Consider the following 22,639-nt stretch of genomic DNA (forward strand, 5'->3'; position numbering starts at 1 on the left):
ATTAAAATGAGAAAAATCCTGCAATGTTTTCCTCAAAAAACATAATTTCTTCTCGACTGATCAAGGAAAGACATCAAAATTTTGGATGACATGGTGGTGAGTAAATTATCTGGATTTTTCTTTTAAGAAAATTGAATATTCCTTTAACCCTGATTCGGGAAGTTTTCAGATGCAAAACCCTCTAAGTGCGTCTGACATGTTTTCTTGTAAATTAGCATTTTTATCAGGCTTTTATGTTTAGGTTCAGTCATTTCACTTTAATATCAATGAAAAGGTTATGAGTTAGTATTCGAAATGCCTTATTTTTACAAATGTCACTTTAGTCATTTCCTTGGTATTTAACAAATGTGACTTTGTCTTTTACTGCAAAACCCTCTAAGTGCATACAAAACTTCTAAAAAAAATATATTTTTGACTGAGGTGGTGTTTAGCGGAATTTGCATCTGACCTTCTCATGTGTTTTTTCAGGCAACATTTAATTTTACCTGTGCATGCCACACAGTACAAGTGTGATCAAATCACGATCACAATCATGTCACCACCGCCAGGGTGCCAGGTCAAATAGCAGCCACAGCATGATGGATAACTGATAAACAGCGCAATGCACCATCTTTGATTAATGAGCACAAATTCGAAAAATAAACACACACAGCCCCAAAGAGGGGACGGACGTCCGCTGAGATCTGTGATGATATTTCTTAGCATTAATCTGTGGGAGATGGCTGTCCGCCGTCGGAGGAAGAGGGATGATTTGAGACCATCTTCCTTTCACAATGAATAGCACACAGGAGAAATGAAAGACAGGCCGATAGCAGGTAGTTATTTAAAATCGGAGTGTTTCACATCAAATAAATTACATGATGTCTGCTTCCGCGTCCCGGATTAACTGATGGAGGACGGCTATTCACCCATGACGATCAACTAGCACAACAAATACAGAGCTGTCACTGAAATCTTCCCTGAATGATGTTTACTCTCTCAAACACAAACGCACACAAACTTAAACAACGTTAAATGTTAGCCGACTCATCTTTTAACCTTTACTCACTCGGAGCAGCATCCAGTGCAATTAAAAAAAATCAATGCAATGAAAACATATCAAAACATGCTGCTCAGACAGACATATAGTTTGTTAAATAACTGGTTTATTTGATAGTTACTTATGCATTTACATTAGAGAAAGTTATGCCATCCTTGTATCTGGAATGGTACATGAGGGTCTAAATAAAATGAGGAAGTTCGATAGAAAATGTACAGAAATAGTTAATAAAACATTAATTTGCTATACTACTTTTTCTCCAGTAACATTACTTAAAATACTATACACTGGATGCAATGTATGGGAATACCCATACAAAAATGGTAACTAAATGCTATCGGCATGTATTATATGTTCATCAAATACTTTCATTAAAATCCGCTTAATCCCAGCCTCAGGTCATTCAGAAATACTGCTTTGTTGGTAAAATGTATAAAAATGCTGGTAACACTTTACTTGAAGGGGTGTTTATAACCTTCATAATCATGACATAACATGTGCCATTAACATGAAGGAGATTTTATGAACGTTTATAAGTGTCAATAAGTGTTATTCCTTCAATTATGTCATTTTTAATGCAAATATGACATTGTTTAAGATGTCTTTGTTATGACAACTTGACATAAACCAATACATCATAATTTGTCTTGACAACTTGATATTACCAAGACAACACAACTGACCACTTGATACAAATTGAATTTGTCATTAAAATGTCATTAAGTGTTAATACTCTGTCATATAGTTTTATAACAGCGTCATGAATATTTTTCTTGACCTCAACTACACTCAAAAAAACGATTCCTGGCAATATTTACTTTTAAGTATTTGGATCATTTAAATTTTATTTAAATACTCGTTTTTTAAAATATATGTAATCCGATATATTAGAATATATATAAATCTGTTCAATGTAAAATCTATTAGATTTAATCAGTTAAAATGTATGAATATGAATTAAATAAAGCTAGACGTGAAACAAACCGGATAAATTCTATGAGATTGATTTACATACAAGTGTCAGGAAACTGACTTTAGTAGAAGCGGAAATGACGCCTTCCAGTCAGGAGGTGGCGCCAAAATCAAAAACAAACGCTACAGCACATGGACTTCGCCATTTTGTATTGGACTGGATCGTCATCTCACTAGTCTACGATCGCCAAATTGTAGGTGAGTAAAGTTAACAAGTTTGATGTGATTATCTTAAATATAATTGTCTGTTGTTTAATTACAAGTGTGACGCGTTGCATGTTTCAGAGTAAAATACACCTCAATACACAGTCAGACATCAACAGACGGTCTGTCTGAATGTAAGTTACCATGTCAGTGACTGTTGCTTTTATTGGTTATATTTTGTGGTTTAATGTTTGAAACCTAAGAAATAAATCAAGTCATAGGCTACTGTAGGCTAATCAGAATAAAATTATCATATAATCTCTGTGACTTTATTAACAAAAGAATGTTACAATTATACTATGTTGTTGAGTGCATTGTGTGTGTCTAACTAAAACTTTTTTTTACAGATACAGCATCATTTCATCGTCTATATGGTGGGACAACCTGCTAGACAGGGTATACTACTAATAAATTGATTTCTGTGATGCAAAGCTGGATTTTCATCATTCCAGTGTCACATGATTATTTAGAAATCATTTTAATATGATGATTTATTGTCAATATTGGAAACAGGTGTTTTTTTTTTCAAATAAATGCAGGCATGATAAGCATAAGAGGCTTCTTTCCAAACATTTCACCGGTAGTGTACACACATGCTGGGACACAATATTTCTGAAACAGAAAAATACATACTCTTCGTCTGACAAAATCTTTATCTGTCTCTATAAAAACTATTATCTACATAAAAAATTGTTAAAGAAAATCATTAAATAATGTGGGTTTTTTGTCTTGTTCTAGTTGAAGACATCTGTATCTACCTCAAAGAAGGCATGGAGAGACACATTAAAGAATATGTAGTAAGTGTATGCCAACCTACTCTATTTTTATATCTATCTATTTATATGTATGTGTATGTGTGTGTATATAAATATCTTATGGATAACTAGATGTTTAAACAAGGTGATTATCTGTTTTCAGGTCTTTTGATGGTTTTGTGACTAATGTTCTATTATTTTACACGTTTGAATCAGTCTACATATTTTAAATATCAGAGTTTGTAAAACAATTTGCCTGCACATATTTGAAAATTTCACTGTGTGACTGCTATTGGGACTGATTTTTTTGTTGTTCTTCTCCAGAATTGTGAAATTGGTGAGTTGGGGATTGAACAGACAGTGGAAGTTTGGCAAAACCTACTTGGTGTCACAGATTGGTGTGAAATTGTTTTTTGGACTTTAACACTTAAACTGAACTGAAGAACCTCAAGTGCACCTTTCAAAAATCCTAATGGAACTGGACTTGATACAACCAAGCAATCACTGAAAGATGCTTCAGTGAATACCTGACAGACACGCTGATGCATCCCCCTCAAAGTGGGTACATTTTTGTACATTTATAAGTGACGTTTTTAACATTAAAGGAATATTGCACTTTCATTAAACAAAAATCCTGATAATTTACTGTCTGTCATCCAAGATGTTTGTCTTTTTTTGTTCAGTCGAGAAGAAATTAAGTTTTTTTTGAGAAAAACATTCCAGGATTTTTCTTAATTTTAATAGACCTTATTGGACCTCAACAGTTTAGTTTCAATGCAGTTTAAAATTGCAGTTTCAAAGCAGCTTTAAAGGGCTCTAAACGAGTCCAACCGAGGCATCATTAGGCAGATTATCATTTTTGGCAAGAAAACTTTTAAAACACAACTTCTTGTCTTGCATTATCCATGTGACACACAGTGCGACATTGCGTACTATGTAATAACGTTGAATGGTTACACATCAAAAATGTGACACGCACATTTGTGGAACATTTTAAATAATAAATGGACCCAAAGACATTAATTAGTATCATTCCACATACAACAACATCTGAACGCTCCTCTTTCTCCTCACTTGTAAACACTAGAGCGGTAGTTTAAATTATGTCATGCTAGCGTGTCACACAGCTAGTGCAAAACGTTGTGATTTAAAAGTCCTCTTTTATTTTTATTTTTGAAAATGACAATCGTTTAGCTAGATAAGACCCTTATGCCTTATTTGGGATAATTTAGAGCCCTTTTAAATCTGCATTGAAACTGAAACTGTAAACTTGAGGTCGAATAAAGTCCTAAATTGAGAAAAATCCTGGAATGTTTAACTCAAACTTTGTTTCTTCTTGACTGAACAAAGTAAAACATAAACATATGGGGTTAGAAAATTATCGGGATTTTTTGTTTTATTAAATTGGATATTCCTTTAACAATTTTGAAAGTTGAAAAGTTTTTTAAAAATGTAATTGATGTATATCTAACATGTAATTAAAGATGCATGAAAATTGTTAATGGCACACAGCCACTCAAAACACTAAGCCATGTGCCATTTTTTACATTCTAAATTATTATTACATCATGTCACAGATTTCTGAAAATGTTAAAGTAATGTTGTTGTCCCTGATTTATGTCTACCTCAAGTTTTACAGGGTTTTTTTGTATTTCTGCAGCCTGTTAAAATGTTTGCTCTTATTTGTGGATTGAGGTTGATTGTGGCTGAAATGTCTGAAACACACTTATTTATTTATTTTTGCACACAATACGAGGTGTATAAGCCATGGCTATCATGCTAGTTGTTAGCTGCTCTTTTTTGCTGCCTTATGAGTAATGCCTTGAAGTATTAAATAAATTGATAAAATGTAAAACCAAGTGGTCTGGCTATTCTTTTTTTGTGTTTTTTTGTTATAGCATATTGTGATTTAGGAGGGTGAATGGGGGAGGAATATATAAATGTATAAATGGTTTATTAGTAAGATACCTAAATGTAATGCATTTTAAGTGAATTGGGTTTATTAATAAAGAATACATAATCCATTTTTTTTAATGCATTTAAAACACATTGGATTAAGTAAAATTATTACATAAATTTAATTGGTTTCATTTACATATATCTAAAAAGTATGTATCATATAAAGTTTATTTGTTTATTTTAGATTAAAAGTATGTAATCCAAATGGATGGAAATGTTACATGTAATCAAAATACATAAATCTTATGAATTAGGCCTAAATATTTTTTTGAGTGTACAGTGGTACAAATATAATTTGTCATTAATATCTCATTAAGTGTTAATACTCTGTCAAATAGTTTGATAACAGCTTCATGAATATTATTTAGTATAATGTTTTTTTAAGTTTCCTTCATGTGTTTAACAAATAAAATCAATAATTTAATAATAATATTAATTAAAATTTATACAATTATATTTTATTGCACTTGGAGACCGATTGAATTAAATGAAAACAGTACAATAATGGGTTAAGCCATGCAGCTTTAGGTCCATGTCACTGGAAAAACAGTTAATTAAATAAAATTATATGTATTAAATCAATAAAATGTTTTGTCGTTTTTTTCTGAAAAAGAAAGAAGTTCTGTTAGTTGTCCGTTTTTTATGTATTGTGCACATACATAAAGTTAAGTATAATCTTTTGACGTGTCTGTTGCATTTTGTTAAAGTATTTAAAATTATTTGACATAGTATTAACACTTAATGACATTTAAATGGTAGTTTAATGTAATGTTAACCCATGAAGCTAAGTTTGATAATTATTCTGCTACGGCTAATTTATGATGTATTGGCTTATGTCAAGTTGTCATAAAGACATCTCAAACAATGTCATATTTGCATTAAAAATTACATAATTGATCAAATGACACTTAATGACTGTTGTCATAAATGTGCATAAAATCTCCATGTTCATGTCATGATTATGAAGCTGTCATGTCAATCCTATGAACACCCCTTCAAGTTAAGTGTTAACAAAATGCTAATTTAGAAGAAACATGTCAGACACACTTACAGGGTTTTGCATCTGAGCTTTTCAAATTGATAGAAAACTTTTTAAAAAATTCAAACATGTCAATAGTAAATAAATTTAATCTGTGATTTTTCCTCTTAGTTATTGAAATGGCCATGGGTAAAGTAAGTTCTGAAAAAAGTTTCAGCATAATTTTGTATAGATGCCACTTTGTCTTCTACAATAACAACAAAACACTTTGGAGTAAATTTAAAGTGGAAGTAACATTGGCTGTGTACTGCTTAGTCATCCAAGTCATGCTCAGTGACTCAGCAGCTATACAAATACAAGAATTCTCATGCACTCGTTCATGTATGATAGGGGTTTTCAAGTGGCTCTTTTTACATCAGACATGATGAAGATGATTAGAAGACCATTGGAGATAATAAAAATCAGATTGGCAAAACTGCCGTCATTGCCAACCTTCTGTGGAATTGTTAGTGAAAGCTGCTTGTAATATTTGTCTACCCCGGTTACCGTCCTTCAGAATTTGACACTAAAATAATGATTTACAAGACATTTCTCTCAAGAGATGAAAGAAAAGCATGACCCGCCGTAACATTCGTACAGGACACTGAAACTTTACTCCACAAAACTTTGGTGACATCAGTGGTGAGCAAAGCAGTTACTGTTTATTACATCATGTTGTAGAATAGACATGCTGAAAACTGGCCAATTATTTCTATAGCCTCAAAACAGCAAAACTTGCCTCTGGAGAATAACACAATAACACGTCTACTATAGCTGAGAGGCTTGAGTATGACCCTGAATTAAAAAAAAACAAAAACATGGTGAATGGACAATGCTCATGGTGTTACATTAGGCATCTGGGACTACAGGAGATCAAAAAGACGTCTAGTTTCACCTTCACACACAGTATAACCAGTACAGTCCTTTCTTCTGCTTGTAAACCAAGAAATTGGTTCTTGTCTTTCTATACCATATGGATGGATGAATTGGATAAAATGCTTTTTTAAGGATGCTAGGTCAGTTCTCAAGTTCAAACAGATGTCCTGGCAGAGTAAGCACATGAACTATAGACATGTTTCACTAAGACTGACAACTACACACAGTTTATACTGTTTTATAACTTGCTTGTATGCTTGTGCTATATTCAAAATAGATGCTACATTTTATATCAACATATTGTAATGCTCATTTACAAGAAAACATGTCACTTGGAGGGTTTTGCATCTAAGGATGTAAAAATGCAATACAACTTTTACTAGATGCGTACGATCATCAGTACTGTAATTTTCCCCATGGCACACTCTGAACGAGCCTGCCCTGTATACAACAGTCTAAACACATTTGACGGCTATAAATCATGTTGGTTATAAGCATCGTTTCTCGCAACATGCACATTATTTTAAAAAAAACGACCAGAATTGATGAGCGTGAAATGATCCTTTAAGTGGAAACCGCAAGAGTTAAACAAACAATGACATGTTTCATGTGAAAGAAAACGCCCCGGCTACATTGAACATATTTACCTTTACCCTGGGAACTACAACTAAACCTTCCCATTAAACAAGGGCACTCTGTGACTCATTCAGGGATCATTAACCAAACCTGCCACCTTCTCACATGCCCAAAGGCCAGCACTTCACCACACACTTACTGTACAGTGAGAAGCTTACCGGCTTAAAAGGCAATGAGAGTAATAACTCAGACCTTTAGGTATTTTACCGGCACGACATGAAACGCATAATTTGAATGCCCTCTGGTCTAAACTATTTAGTGTCAGCGAAGAAGCGGTTTACAAATACACAAGTGTGCAACAGCAATGATCAGCACGCTTGTCTGCCTTAATTGCCACATAAACATGTTGTGAATCAGTAACTGATTGCTGTAGTTACTCTGTAATGCAATCCACGTGAATGTCTAATATGCTAATCCACAGAATTAAATACATTAAGAGTAAAGGAAACCGATGTCCTAACATTAACTGAGATGACCTAGTTATAGTGCTGGTAAGGCGGTACTTTATTATTCCTCCTCGTTCTTCTCTACCTTCTCATTTGCCGCCTCCTCTTTCTCCTCTTCATTCTTGAAGATCGCTTTGAATACACTATAGGCCTACTAAATGCTAAATTTAAGACTTAAGAAGTTTAAAAATCCCCCACTGCTATTTGAAATCTAACCACTAAAAGTTAAACCACTTTGGTTACAAACATTCCTCAAAATATCTTCCTAACAACATGAGAATGAGTAAATGATGACAGAATTTTTATATTTGGGTGAACGATCTCTTTAAGTTGGTACACATTAGCAGCTAGTTGTGTGGTTAACTACCAGACAACACAAATACTGATAAAATGTACACTGTCAGAAATAATAGTCAAAAATGGTCCCTAGCTGTCGTTGGGATCCTATAGTTTCAAAAACTATACCTTTGCACCTAAAGAGTTCATAATAGTACCTAACAGGTGCACTTATTGGTACCATACAGTGCATATTAGTACCTGAAAGGTACATTTTAGTCGCAAATGTATACATACCTGTAACTAAAGGATACATATTAGGACCTTTTTAAAGGGTACTTCCCCAGTGACAGATAGTGACCATCATATTAGTACCTAACCGGTACACATATTGGTGCCAAAGAGTGCATATTAGTACCACAAAGGTGGACATTGGTACAACAAATTGCACATTAGTACCTCAAAGGGGCATATTAGTACCTCAAAGGTGAATATTAGTACCTCAAAGATGCATATTAGTACCTCAAAGGTGCATATTAGTACCTCAAAGGTGAATATTAGTACCACAAAAGTGCAGAAGTGCATAATAGTATCTTAGAGGATGCATAATAGTACCTTAAAGTTGCAGAAGTGCATATTAGTACCTCGAAAGGGCATATGAGTACCTCAAAGGGGCATACGAGTACCTCGAAGGGGCATATGAGTACCTTGAAGGTGCATATTAGTACCTCGAAGGTGAATATTAGTACCACAAAGGTGCAAAATTTATATTAATATCTCAGAAGATGCATATTATTACCTCAAAGCTGCAGAAGTGCATTTTAGTACCTCGAAGGTGCATATTAGTACCTCAAAAGTGCATATTAGTACCTCAAAGGTGCATATAAGTACCTCAGAAGGTGCATATTAGTACCTCAGAAGGTGCATATTAGTACCTCAGAAGGTGCATATTAGTACCTCAGAAGGTGCATATTAAAGGAATAGTCTACTCATTTTCAATATTAAAATATGTTATTACCTTAACTAAGAATTGTTGATACATCCCTCTATCATCTGTGTGCGTGCACGTAAGCGCTGGAGCGCGCTGCGACGCTTCGATAGCATTTAGCTTAGCCCCATTCATTCAATGGTACCATTTAGAGAGTAAGTTAGAAGTGACCAAACACATCAACGTTTTTCCTATTTAAGACGAGTAGTTATACGAGCAAGTTTGGTGGTACAAAATAAAACGTAGCGCTTTTCTAAGCAGATTTAAAAGAGGAACTATATTTTATGGCGTAATAGCACTTTTGGGAGTACTTCGACTCGCCTGAAAAGTCCGCTCCCCTTCTCACTCTCATAATGGGAGAGGGAGGGTGTTACTGCGCCGAGTCGAAGTACTCACAAAAGTGCTATTACGCCATAAAATATAGTTCCTCTTTTAAATCCTCTTAGAAAAGCGCTACGTTTTATTTTGTACCATCAAACTTGCTCGTATAACTACTCGTCTTAAATAGGAAAAACGTTGATGTATTTGGTCACTTCTAACTTTATCTCTAAATGGTACCATTGAATGAATGGGGCTAAGCTAAATGCTATCGAAGCGTCGTAGCGCGCTCCAGCGCTTACGTGCACGCACACAGATGATAGAGGGATGTATCAACAATTCTTAGTTAAGGTAATAACATATTTTAATATTGAAAATGAGTAGACTATTCCTTTAATATCTCAAAAGGTGCATATTAGTATCTCAGAAGGTGCATATTAGTATCTCAGAAGGTGCATATTAGTACCTCAGGTGCATATTAGTACCTCGAAGGTGCATATTAGTACCTTGAAGGTGCATATTACTACCTCAGAAGGTGCATTTTAGTACCTCGAAGGTGCATATTAGTACCTCAAAGGGGCATATTAGTACCTAAAAGGTGCATATTAGTACCACAAAGATGCATATATTAGTAACTCAAAAGTGCATATAACTACCATCAAGGTGCATATTAGTACCTCAAAAGTGCATATTAGTACCTCAAAGGTGCATATTAGTGCCTCGAAAGTGCATATTAGTACCACAAAGGTGCATATTAGTACCTCAAAAGTGCATATTCGTACCACAAAGGTGCAAATTAGTACAAATAAAGTGCATATTAGTACCACACAGGTGCATATTAGTTTCAAATGTTTACATATATGTACCTTAAAGAGTACATATTAGGACCTTTTTAAGGGGTACTGGCCCAGTGACAGATAGAGACCATTTTTTTCTGACAGTGTATAGACTGCAGCGTAACTCACTTTGGATAAAAGCATCTGCAAAATGCATAAACGTAAATCAATGGTGATAATGTCATCATAATATTTGCTAATTATATTGCATTAATTTGCTTTGCAACTCTTTCTTGCATTACTAGACGGCGTGCATGGTCTTTTCCTTTTTAGTTTGATGCTGCTTATCTTGCAGAACAGACTGCAGTTGCATAAGTGTCACGAAAACTGACACAGCATTTCATTAATGCAGAATCAAATCCTAAAACCTAAGCTGACATAAAACTTCGACACTTCAAACTATCCTTTTGCTGCCACGCAAGCACTTTCCTTCTAGAAATACAAATCTAGTTAAGCATACATTCTTTATGAACAGCAAGTGTATAACGTGCCCACAGAATTGATCCTTGACTTCGTTCCTACACACTTCTCCTTACCATCATAAGTCCCACTCTCCAGCAGCAGTCCACTCTCCTCCAACACACGAAACTCCCCAACGCTGATGAAATTATAGTCCACTCCTGGAACCTCCCCGTCACGAGGTTGCCTTGTGGTACCTGCCGAAACAAACACAACAAGGAGTCAGAAACACAGTAAACTCAGTACACAGAGCATGTTATGACATGAGACTACGTTCCAGAACCTATTTTTATAAAGTTTGTAAAGTTAAACCTAATTTTAGTTGCCATTACAAGATATCGCTGGACACCAGGAATGTTTACTAATCTATAATTCTTCCTTTGATTTCTTTCTGTTCCCTCACACATGGTTTACATTATGTAAAAACATCACAATTTCCCACAAGCAATCCTAAATGTTGATCCTTTAAGGTTAACATGGGTCAGGTATCAAAATAATTGTCCACCGTTTACACTTTTAAAATAATAATGGAGGCGAAACAAAAAAATAAGACTATAATCTAAAAAAACTCAGAGTGTCATTTACACAATTAAGTGCTATTGTGAAAGGCACCTGTGCCAATCATAAATACAATTTACTCTTTGGATGCTCCTTCGATAAAGGTTTTAAACCTGTCACACACTAGCTTCTGTGAAAAACAAACACAGATGCCAGTTCTTCTGCCGGTGGAGGATAAAACAACAATTAGCTGTGGAGTTTTGCACAAGCCATGTGAAACACTGCCAGCTGCATCAGTACATAGCCAACCAGACCATACAGTGCCATACAGCCTTGAAACATCCCGAATAAATATACAGACATCACTGACATTATTTAGACTATTCTAATACACGTTGATAATTTGTACTGTATTTGTTTAAAATTAAGTTCCTATAGCTTAATTGGTAAAGCACTGCGTAGCAGCACAAAGGTAGTGGGTTTGATTCACAAGAAACACGCACAGACTGATAAAATGTAGCCTAAATGTACTCTAAGTAGATTTGGAAAAAGGCGTCTGCCAAATGCATTAACGTGAATGTGAAAATGTGGATAAAATTGTCTGCCAAATGCAATACATGATGAGTTTTAGGATGGATGGCTGCCATCATGAAAAAGAAAACCTTCCATTCCGTAGATTATTTACTAATTCGCAATCCCATTTCAAAGTTTTAGTTTTGCTGTAAAATATCTGCGTTTCAATAAACTAGGCAAGAAAAGATTTATTATCCAAAATATATATCTTTGGTATTTGCTAAAGCAATCATTTTTTTTTTGCAATTGAAGGCGAAGCTTAAAGGGATAGTTCACAAAAAAATGAAAATTACCCCATGATTTACTCCTCAATCCATCCTTTATGTATATGATTATCTTTATTCAGATGAACACAAATCAAAGTTACATTAGAAAATGTCTTGGCTATTCAAAGCTTTATAATGGCAGTAAATGGTGCTTTTGATTTGAAACCCAACAAAGTCCATCCATCCTTCACAGAAGTAATCAACAAGTTTTCAGGAAGTTAAAGGGACACTCCACTTTTTTTGAAAATATGCTCATTTTCCAGCTCACCTAGAGTTAAACGTTTGATTTTTACCGTTTTGGAATCCATTCAGCTGATCTCCGGGTATGGCGCTACCACTTTTAGCATAGCTTAGCATAATAGCATCATGCTCAAAAAATAAACAAAGAGTTTGATATTTTTCCTATTTAAAACTTGACCCTTTTGTAGTTACACTGTATAGGGCTTATTCGATCTACTTCATCAATGTTCGTGGCGGCCATATTGTTGACATAGAACTGTCAGTCTGTCAATTGACAAGCGAGGCAGCGTGGGTATTATGCATGGTATTATCGGTGTAATTTTTTTAAACCGCGCGATGGTGTGTGGTGTAATACACGGATGTTCTAACAACATCAAAAAGAACCCCGGAATTAGTTTTTATGCGATACCGACTGTCAGAAAACATGAAAGGAAGGAGACAGAGGAGTTGAACCAGCGAAGGAGAGACTCCCAACAGCAAAGTCTGTCCCCATCATTTTACCCCAGGTAACGTTAATATATGCTCAAAGCAAAGTCTGTCCCCATAATTTGATCATATATGGTTACCTGTAAGCAGTGGCTGAAACTGCTCTTTCAAATAAGCTGCCATAAATTGAGACAGTTATTTAATTAGTATTAATAACTATATGAACATAATAATAGGTCTGGCATTGATAGGGAATTTAGGGCCGTTCACATAGTTTTGAAAATCGTTTTATATTAAACAGAATAGCGGAGCTCACACCAAAACTATAACGATACAGATACAATGAACGACATCATTGGGATCACTTTCTGAGCGATTTTTCCCACCTGATGAAGGATAAACCATTGATAGCATTAAAATCTATTTGAACGTCAAGTGCACGGCCACTTAAAATGACAGTGAAGCTCATTGCTGAGGTCTATAACATTAGATTACCTCCAGTTGCTGTGAAAATTGACTACGTCATGCTTTTTAATATATTACATTAACTAACTGTTATGCCAAAAGGTAAGAGATTACACAAACTATTAGATTCACTGTTTAGAGTTACGCGAAACGCAGCGTGTTGAGGACATCTGCAAAAGTTTTTATTACAAGCAATATTAAAGGCAAGTGATTTGCGCGAGTGCCGTGAGCGAATTAGCATAAACGTATTGTTTGGTGATGTGGACGATGATATAGTTATCGTTATAATGTGAACGGCCCTTCAGTGCTTGTATGATGAATGCGGATACTGTATGAACGATATAGTTAAATATCCGGATAAGTTACGGCTGGCAATAAGGACGGATCTTTACTTAAGGCTATTTGGTCTATTTGATATTGTTCCACAATAATCAAGCTTGTCTTGTCTTAATACAGACGAGATTAAGCCATTAGGCTACTGCTCCCCTCGACTCAAATCTACGTGCGGCTAGAGGCAGGACAGATGTTATGTCAACAAGATGGCCGCGGCTAGCGACTTCCGGTGTTTGCGAATAAGCCCTATACTAAGGCCGACGGAAAATTTAAAGTTTATATATTAAGCAGTGCCCAAAAATAGTCCACAGCTATAGAAAATTCCCAAGGGGACTGTTTTCGGGTGCTGCGTAATTACATTGCGCCTGCTTCAGCCATGTTACGGCAGCAAAGTACTTTATTATTACGCCAGAATGAAAGTATAGTTCCTAGCCATATCTGCAGAGAAAATCGCAACTTTTCATTTTCTGTCAGTCTTAGTACACGATGTAACTACAGAAGAGTCAAGTTTTAAATAGGAAAAATATCAAAACTCTTTGGTTATTTTTGAGCGTGATGCTAATAGTCTAATCAGATTCAATGGTTTATGCTAAGCTATGCTAAATGTGCTAGCGCCAGACCAGGAGATCAGCTGAATGGATTCCAAAACAGTAAAAATCAAATGTTTAACTCTAGGGGAGCTGGAAAATGAGCATATTTTCAACAAAAGTGAAGTGTCCTTTTAATAAAGTCCTTCTGAGGGCAATCAATGCGATTTAAAAAAAAATCCATATTTAAAAGTTTTCAAGCCAAAATAACTAGCTTCCGGTACTGATTGATGCATGTTCATGAGAAAGTGCGTTTTCAGCTTATTATGTAGGACAGGGAAGGGCAACTGGCGCCTCGAGGGGCGCACACAGCCCGGGGTAAATTTTAATACGGCCCGCTGGACCATATTATACTTAATAAAATACTTTTAAAATGATGATTTTTGTATTAAAGGAATAGTCTACTCATTTTCAATATTAAAATCTGTTATTACCTTAACTAAGAATTGTTGATACATCCCTCTATCATCTGTGTGCGTGCACATAAGCACTGGAGCATGCTGCGACGCTTCGATAGCATTTAGCTTAGCCCCATTCATTCAATGGTACCAATCAGAGATAAAGTTAGAAGTGACCAAACACATCAACGTTTTTCCTATTTAAGACGAGTAGTTATACGAGCAAGTTTGGTGTTACAAAATAAAACGTATCGCTTTTCTAAGTGGATTTAAAAGAGGAGCTACATTTTATGGCGTAAAGCACTTTTGGGAGTACTTCGACTCGGCGCAGTAACACCCTCCCTCTCCCATTATGAGAGGGAGAACGGGAGCAAACTTTTCAGGCGAGTCGAAGTACTCCCAAAAGTGCTATTACACCATAAAATATAGTTCCTCTTTTAAATCCGCTTAGAAAAGCACTACGTTTTATTTTGTACCACCAAACTTGCTCGTATAACTACTCGTCTTAAATAGGAAAAACGTTGATGTGTTTGGTTACTTCTAACTTTATCTCTAAATGGTACCATTGAATGAATGGGGCTAAGCTAAATGCTATCGAAGCGTCGCAGCGCGCTCCAGCGCTTACGTGCACGCACACAGATGATAGAGGGATGTATCAACAATTCTTAGTTAAGGTAATAACAGATTTTAATATTGAAAATGAGTAGACTATTCCTTTAAGACATGGGTCTTCAACCGGGGGTCCGCGGCCCCCAGGGGGTCCGTGACGGAACTGCAGGGGGTCCGCCAAATGATGTTTAACTACAAGCTATTTTTTGGTAAAAAATGTAAAATACATGTACAAAACGTTACATGTCCCCTTTAAGTTGTGCACGTGCGTGGCCGCATAGGTTTGAAGGCGCGCGTTCAGTTTAGCCAGCGGACCAAAATAAAATATCTGGATTATAAATGTCCACTCAGAAAGCAGCAGTAGCGACAGAAATGTCATCATAAAACAGGTAAATCTTATGTGTGTCTTTCTTTCAGAATGTCATTTTAGAATCATGTTGTCTCTTCTATATTTCTGAACTTGGACGGCTGTTTCACGCGGCTCAGATTTAAAGCGCTAATTCAAGAGGCAAATTACACCACACCGCGTCTGCATTTTAAACTGTGACAAAACTATCGCTCGCATTTAAAAATGAATGAAACGCGCGCCGTGATGGTGCTTTGTGCAAGATTTATAGTCAGGTTGAAATCCGCCTCTAAAAAAGTTTCCCCAAAGAGATGCGCGCGGACCCGTTGCATGTTGTTCTCCTGAGAGAACATATTAAGCTATGCAGAAAATAAACCTGCGTTACTCAAACTCGTGACAATGACGATACACGAGAAAGGCAACAGACCTCAAAATTATAAAGTAGCACAACGTCTATCCCCAGCAGAATAGAGAGTCTTTGTGCCATTCACCATGATCAGTCATCTTTATAAACTGAAAGCCCTTGTCTAATTCACAGTTAAAATAAAATATATTACACTGCAAATACCTTAAAATAATATTATTTTATTATTATTATTATTATTATTAATATAAAAACAAACTCTACTTTAACAAAAAAATGATGCATGCTAAAATAGTATCATGGCTGTGTGACAATATGGTTTGTTTCTATATATAAAACAGTTCCTTGATTCTGATTTGTCATCCATTGTACTTTACTCCACTTTGCGTTGTGCCTAATACGAAAAGGCAGCCTCTCGTACCTTACTGCCTACTTAAATATCTCTGTTTTACACATTTAGTATTAGGGGGTCCCTGCTCCATGCCTCTTTCATCTAAGGGGTCCGCGACCCAAAAAACGTTGAAGACCCCTGCTTTAAGACGTAAATACTTCCAACCAGGAGGGGACACTAGGTCCCGCGGATTGTCACAGTAAGCAGCATAGTCCCGTGTTTGGTCTTATGTGAAGAAGAGGTCTTCACGGGGTCCGACCCGAGACCCGAACAGACCCGAGAAGCCCTGAACTCTCGCATGTGTGTGTCAATGTACCTAACCACAATCCTTGTATATTACACAGGAAACTCACATTGGCAATACCGAATGAGGTACTTGTCTGATTTAAGGTGTAATAAATTACATTCACACTTCATTAAACTCATGGTCAGCTGTGAGATCTCTTATACACATTGGAGGAAAGTCTAAAAGCAGTCGTAAATCTGCACAAGCACAATGCTTTAGGATTGATCACCTGAAGCACGTTTTTATTTTCATTTCTGCATTCCTTGTTTTATCTGTGGATGAGGTGGAAAAGGGTTACCATCGAGCTATAACGGATATTAATGCCAGAGGCAAACCGAGGGAGGTGGAGGCTTCGGCCGAGCTTCAAGGATTATGTGGCAATTTGGACTACAGGCGCACTCCTTTACCCTCCTTTATTTCTGAGGAGGTGCCTTTTATGGCTTTTCTGTCTTTGTGTTCAGAGAGACATATGTAACGCTTGTGATCCATAGCAAAGGCTGATGGTCAGTAGTCATCAACCTATATGTCAGCATTCACGTTAAGGGTGAAGTATATCATTTCTGTGAATGTTTTTTAACATTGATAAAACTAAAAGTGACCCTGCTCGGCTAAAGTCATTTTTTGTGGTACATAAAAGCACCCTGCATAATGTAAAGAGAACATTCAGTGATAATATTGATGTATTATATTATAATATTGATGTGCAACTTATAAAAGTAAAAAAACATATAATAGTACTGCACACTTTTAAAAATTATTAAGAGAACCTTCTCAAGAGCTAAGAATTCTGGGAAATGTGAAAGTATCTACATTGCCATTACAATCCAGCAATGTATTACACGCAGTAATAAAAGATAGAGTATGATGGCCCTCACTATCTTTCAGCTTTATTATGATTAATTACTTACATTTAAATCATAATTTATTTTACTAGACCAAAGTCTGGAAGATGAACTTTGACAGTTCATTCTGACAGACCTGCTACTACCGGCACTATTAAATATAATTAGATCTGTCCATCATTTAGCTTTCAGCCTGTTGTATATGATTATACTCAAGCGAATACCGTAAGTGTGAGTGGAGAACAGTGAGTCATAAGTCCGGACGGCCTGTAACAAGGACACCGGATGTTAATGACAGTACAGATTACAGGTCGGCCCACATACAGAGCTTCTGTCTCATGCAATGATGAGCCACAGAGAGTAAAACATCTGGTATTCATTTAAATGCCCAGTTTCATGCCAGGTTTAGGACACTTTAATAAAAACTGTGCCATATCCAAATACATTTAAAAGATTACGCTGCAAACAGAAAAAGCTGTAATTAAAGATGTGTGAATAAGACATATGTTTTACTAATTCACTGGTTTGTGGCCAGACCACAAATTCAGCAGAAGTACATTTAATGATTATGTAGTGATGTGTTGATATAATAATGCAATTAAGATGATTATGTTTTGCTCCAGCAGGTCTACAAAATACAGCCAACAATTACTGTGCTGCTAACATTTCTGGAAAGTAATTCTAAATTACCCAAAATAATAATAATGGGACATTAACAGTGCTATCAGAAGCACCATAGCTTATCAGACCTACTTTTAAAATACTGTATGCTCCAACATTGAAAAAAGGGGATTTTTAAAGGGGTCATATGATGCGATTTTAAGTTTTCCTTTTTTTTAGTGGGTTGTGTAGCTGTCTGTGCATGTAAAAGATCTGCAAAGTTACAAAGCTCAAAGTGTTAAACCAAATAACTTATTCTATCCAAAAGAAATAGCCTAAAACGCCCCGATAAGACACGCCCCCACATTGTTACATCACTGTGTGGGAATATTTGCATAATGCTGCCCAAACGTATAAGCAAAGAAAGAAGACATGGCTTCAGTTATCGCCATAGTGTTTCTTCACTGAAAAAAATGATTCATTGAATTTAATCAATTTTTTTAAGGTAAGTGGTTGCAAACAATTTATTTAAAGGAACAGTATGTAAGAAATTTATATCAATTAATCATAAAATGCCCCTGATATGTCACTAGACATTAAGAAATAGTTTTCATTTCAAATACTTATATCACTGACAACAGTGGTCTGGCCAGGATATTGTCATTTAAAAAGTGGAGTTGCAGCCCTCAACTGATGTTTATGTTGTCATGCTGTGTATTGGCCACCAGTTGTGTGATTGCAGTACCAGTTTTGGCCACACGTTTTGTGATTGCAATACCAGTTTTGGCCACAATCCTACATACTGTTCCTTTAAGCCACATTTAAACAAAAGTTTTATATTTTATTTTACTTTACTAATCTTTTTTTGTTTAAATGTAGCTTAAATAAATTCTTTGCAACCACTTACCTTAAAAAATGTTTTAAATTCAATGAATCATTTTTTTCAGTGTTTGTGAAAATAAAAGTGCTTTATTCTGCCTTCCGACAGAGAACACACTTTAAAATGAGTGGTTATGTTTAATTCATAACACTGTGATCAAAACAATACAAATAAAATATTCAAGTGTGTGCAGCGCATTTTCCTAAAAGTTATAGGGTGCTTTCACACAGGCACTGTTACGGTCGGCCCAAATGTTCCGAGTACGGTTCGTTTAGGTCCGTGTGAACACAACAGCCAAACTCTGTTGGGACTAGGGATGGGCATAATTAATCGACGATCGATAATTGATTGTTAAGAATTTCGTCGATAACGTTAATTTGTTGTCAATTAATCGAATGCATTTTTTTTATCTAACTCCTGTTTCACATATACTCCGTACGCAGTGCGTTTGCGTATGTGTGCGGCGAATCCGTCAAGCACCCGTTGCAGTGCGCTGCTGACCGCTTATTCTGCATATAAAACGTGCATGTGATTGACACTTTCTGTGAACACTTTTCCGCATAAACAATAGAATAAAGCATCTTTTTTTTCACAAAACAATATATTTTAGATATTATTTGACAGACTAGTAAGTGTGGATTAAGGATGTTTAAAATCTCTAGCCTGGTGGTCAGGATCTGAATGGATCAAATCAGCAGTTTTGCAATGCTTTATTTATCTCCACTGACTCCACATATATCATAAATAAAAATAAGCAGAGTAACTTTGCAAGTCTACCCTTCCACATTATATATTTCCTACTATGTATGTATATGATTTCCAAATAATAAACGAGAGTATTCAACGACAAAAGCGTCTCATATGGAAATAAATCCTCACAATATTATTATTTCTCAAAACTTTGACAAAAATAAGCAACTGTATTCCTACAGTTATTCAAAGATGCAGACATTATTCCGCATATAATTTGAATATTATATAAAAGTATTCATTTAACGGCACGTTTCATATGGCAAATAAATATCCTCACATTAACTAACAGCATAATGAAATGAATAAACAGACAATAAAACACGATTGAAATATAAATTGTATTATTATTACCGAAAAAAAGCAATATTGCTAAAATAATCTCTGAGGTAAATGCGTCAAAAACGCTGTTACCCGCACAATAAGTCTAAATGAGCAATAACAGTGAAAAAAGCATTATTAGGCCATGTCTCAAAACTTTATATGACAAAATATATTTAAAAGAAATGTATACTTATTCAAAGATGCACACATTATTCCATATTACTCCCGTTTATGAGCATGTTTGTCTCTGGCCTCGCTCTGTTATGTAATAGATTGACAGGTGCGCATCTCCGTCTTTCAAACATATATAATTTTGTAATTACTACCTTAGGAAAATTAGCCATGATTTTATCATTGTGAAATTGGTTTTTTTTTTTGCAGATTAAAAACGATTTGTATTTCCGCAATTTTACTACAAATAACATGGTTATGGTAGGCTATATTGTGGAGTTGGAGACCATAGTAAATTTGTGTCTACTGTTGTTTTACAACAAATAAAAACTAAAAGACTATGTTATAATTAAACAATGGTGAAAGGGGCTCACAAAACGCACGCTGTTTCACACATACTCTGTATGCGGAATAAGCCAAGTTAGCGCTGAGGTACCTGTGCATCCCGGTCAGTCTCCTCGGAGCGGCTGTTTTCGGCGGCGGCTGGACTGACGGTCACCATGGGTTGCGGTCGCGTCTGACCCCAAAACATGCTTTTATTTCTCAAAAAAAAAATCAGTAGACTGGTGCAGAAGTTTTATGCGAGTTACTAAAGTAAGTTATTTTTCACGAGGCTTTAATGCCTAATTTGTTATAGCCTAATGTTAGGAAGGCTAATATCTTGCACTTTCTTCTGGCTTGAATAATTTTGAGTTACATTTTGACAAAACCTTTCAGATCTAAGTATTATGTTTTTTGTTTAATTTAATGTTAAACATTAATCTGTTTTTTTGTTTTATTTTGGAACTAATGAGGTCTCTGTTTAAGAACGCTGGCTCGCAGCTGCAGGTTCCGCTGCTTTAGAGCACCGCACATGCACGCACATTTATGTTTGAAACATAGTTTAACTGTCCGCCACAAGTTGATCTTGTAATAAAGGTCTCATTGAGGAAAAACACGCTGTATATTTGTATTCATTGCATTTTTTAAGTATAAAAGTTAAATAACAAATTTTATTATAAAAATATTAATGATTAATCGATAGTCGATCGTTAATTCTCCCGACGATCGACAAAGAAAACTTAATCGAATGCCCATCCCTAGTTGGGACCCATCTGTGGTACTGTATGAATGCTGCTCGACCTCGAGCTGAACCAAATACAGAAAGTTCTCCACATGTTTGTGCCACTGGGTTTTCGTTGTGACGTGAGCCGGATGTTATATTGTGGGTAAACAACAAACAGCGCAATCTTGGTCCTAACAGAGATTAGCTGTCTCCTGGTGTTCTGAGCTGATGATTTCATAAATGCATAGCTGTCCTCCACACATACAAATAGTGACATTTACGGGATTTTTAACAAACGTCTCTGTGAGAAGGGCTTTAATAGAACAGTTGCGCAATTTTGTGTTAAAGCAAAGCAACTTCGCAAAGACATGCATTGTTTATCTTCATATCTTGCTAACTTTGCTCTTGTTCACATATGTGAACACGAACCACACTAACTGAAAAATTATACACGGTGCACACCAACATGTTTGAAAACACCCATAAATAAACCAATGCTGGGTTGTTGACCAGCCATGGGTTGAAAGAACCTAGCAAAGGTTCACTCAATGGATCATTCTGTCCTACATTTACCCAACTATGGGTTAAAAGAGCACAACTTTTTTTAGTTTGTATTGAAAGAGTGGCCAAGCACAAGATATTTCTCATAAACTTTCCTTTTGGCTACCACAGAATAAGAAAACAACAAAGTAAAAAAAATATTTATGGGAGGAATTTATCTTTATTTTATGTGGTACTGTTGGTTTGCCTGTTAATTTATTTATTTATTCCAGCATCTATGGCCATATCATCATGGTAAAAACTGGTTCATCCATACACAAGTTGCTCCACAAAAGTTCATATAAAAAACTTTTTTGTTTGGCATCTCCAATTGACCTAACCTGCATGCTTTTGGCCTGTGGGAGGAAACCGGAGTACCTGGAAAAACCCACACGGACACCGAAAGAACAGGCAAACTCCACACAGAAGGTCACCTGACCTAGCCGGGGCTCGAACCGGGACCTTCTTGCTAGTACGCAGTGCTACCCACTGAGACACTGTGCCGCCCCATTTTTGTAGTTCCGAACAAAAGTATGGTATCTTATCAAACATAGTCTGTAAAGACATTGAAAATTTGGAAACTAAAAATGGGTGAGCGAGAGAGAGAGTGAAGCATGATCAAGCAGGTATCAGTGAAGTTCTGCCAGCTGCTTGTTATAGCAGTCAAAAGACATGAAGATTAAAGGTTCTCAAAAAAAAAAATCTCTAATCATTTACTCTGACTTTCTCCTGCAAAACATAAAAGGCAGAATGTTGAAACCCAGTCATCGTTCGCTTTTTTCATCCTTTTCCATAGAAGAGAAGTGAATGCGAACTGAACCTGTCAGTTCAACATCTAACATCATCTTTATGCTCCACATAACAATACGTTTGCATAAACATGAAGATTAGTAAATAAAAAAAACACCTTTCTGGATGAACAA

The 22,639-nt window shown here is 35.8% G+C and overlaps 1 protein-coding gene and 1 long non-coding RNA gene across 8 annotated transcripts in view; one reads left to right on the forward strand and one right to left on the reverse strand.

Annotated features, from left to right (window-relative positions):
* magi3a (membrane associated guanylate kinase, WW and PDZ domain containing 3a) overlaps nt 1–22,639 on the reverse strand; it is a 172,056-nt gene that overhangs the window by 51,649 nt on the left and 97,768 nt on the right. For all 7 annotated transcript variants that reach the window (XM_055187700.2, XM_055187701.2, XM_055187703.2 and 4 more), the window contains one exon: nt 10,860–10,979. In XM_055187700.2, the coding sequence (XP_055043675.2) occupies nt 10,860–10,979 (120 nt within the window). The remainder of the gene's footprint in view (nt 1–10,859; nt 10,980–22,639) is intronic.
* On the forward strand, nt 1,825–5,194 carry LOC129422401 (uncharacterized). The gene is made up of 3 exons (XR_012372921.1): nt 1,825–2,611; nt 2,954–3,012; nt 3,295–5,194. It is a non-coding gene; the product is annotated as an uncharacterized lncRNA (long non-coding RNA).

The sequence above is a fragment of the Misgurnus anguillicaudatus genome, chromosome 13 (genome assembly GCF_027580225.2).
Source record: "Misgurnus anguillicaudatus chromosome 13, ASM2758022v2, whole genome shotgun sequence".
Classification (NCBI taxonomy): Eukaryota; Metazoa; Chordata; class Actinopteri; order Cypriniformes; family Cobitidae; genus Misgurnus; species Misgurnus anguillicaudatus.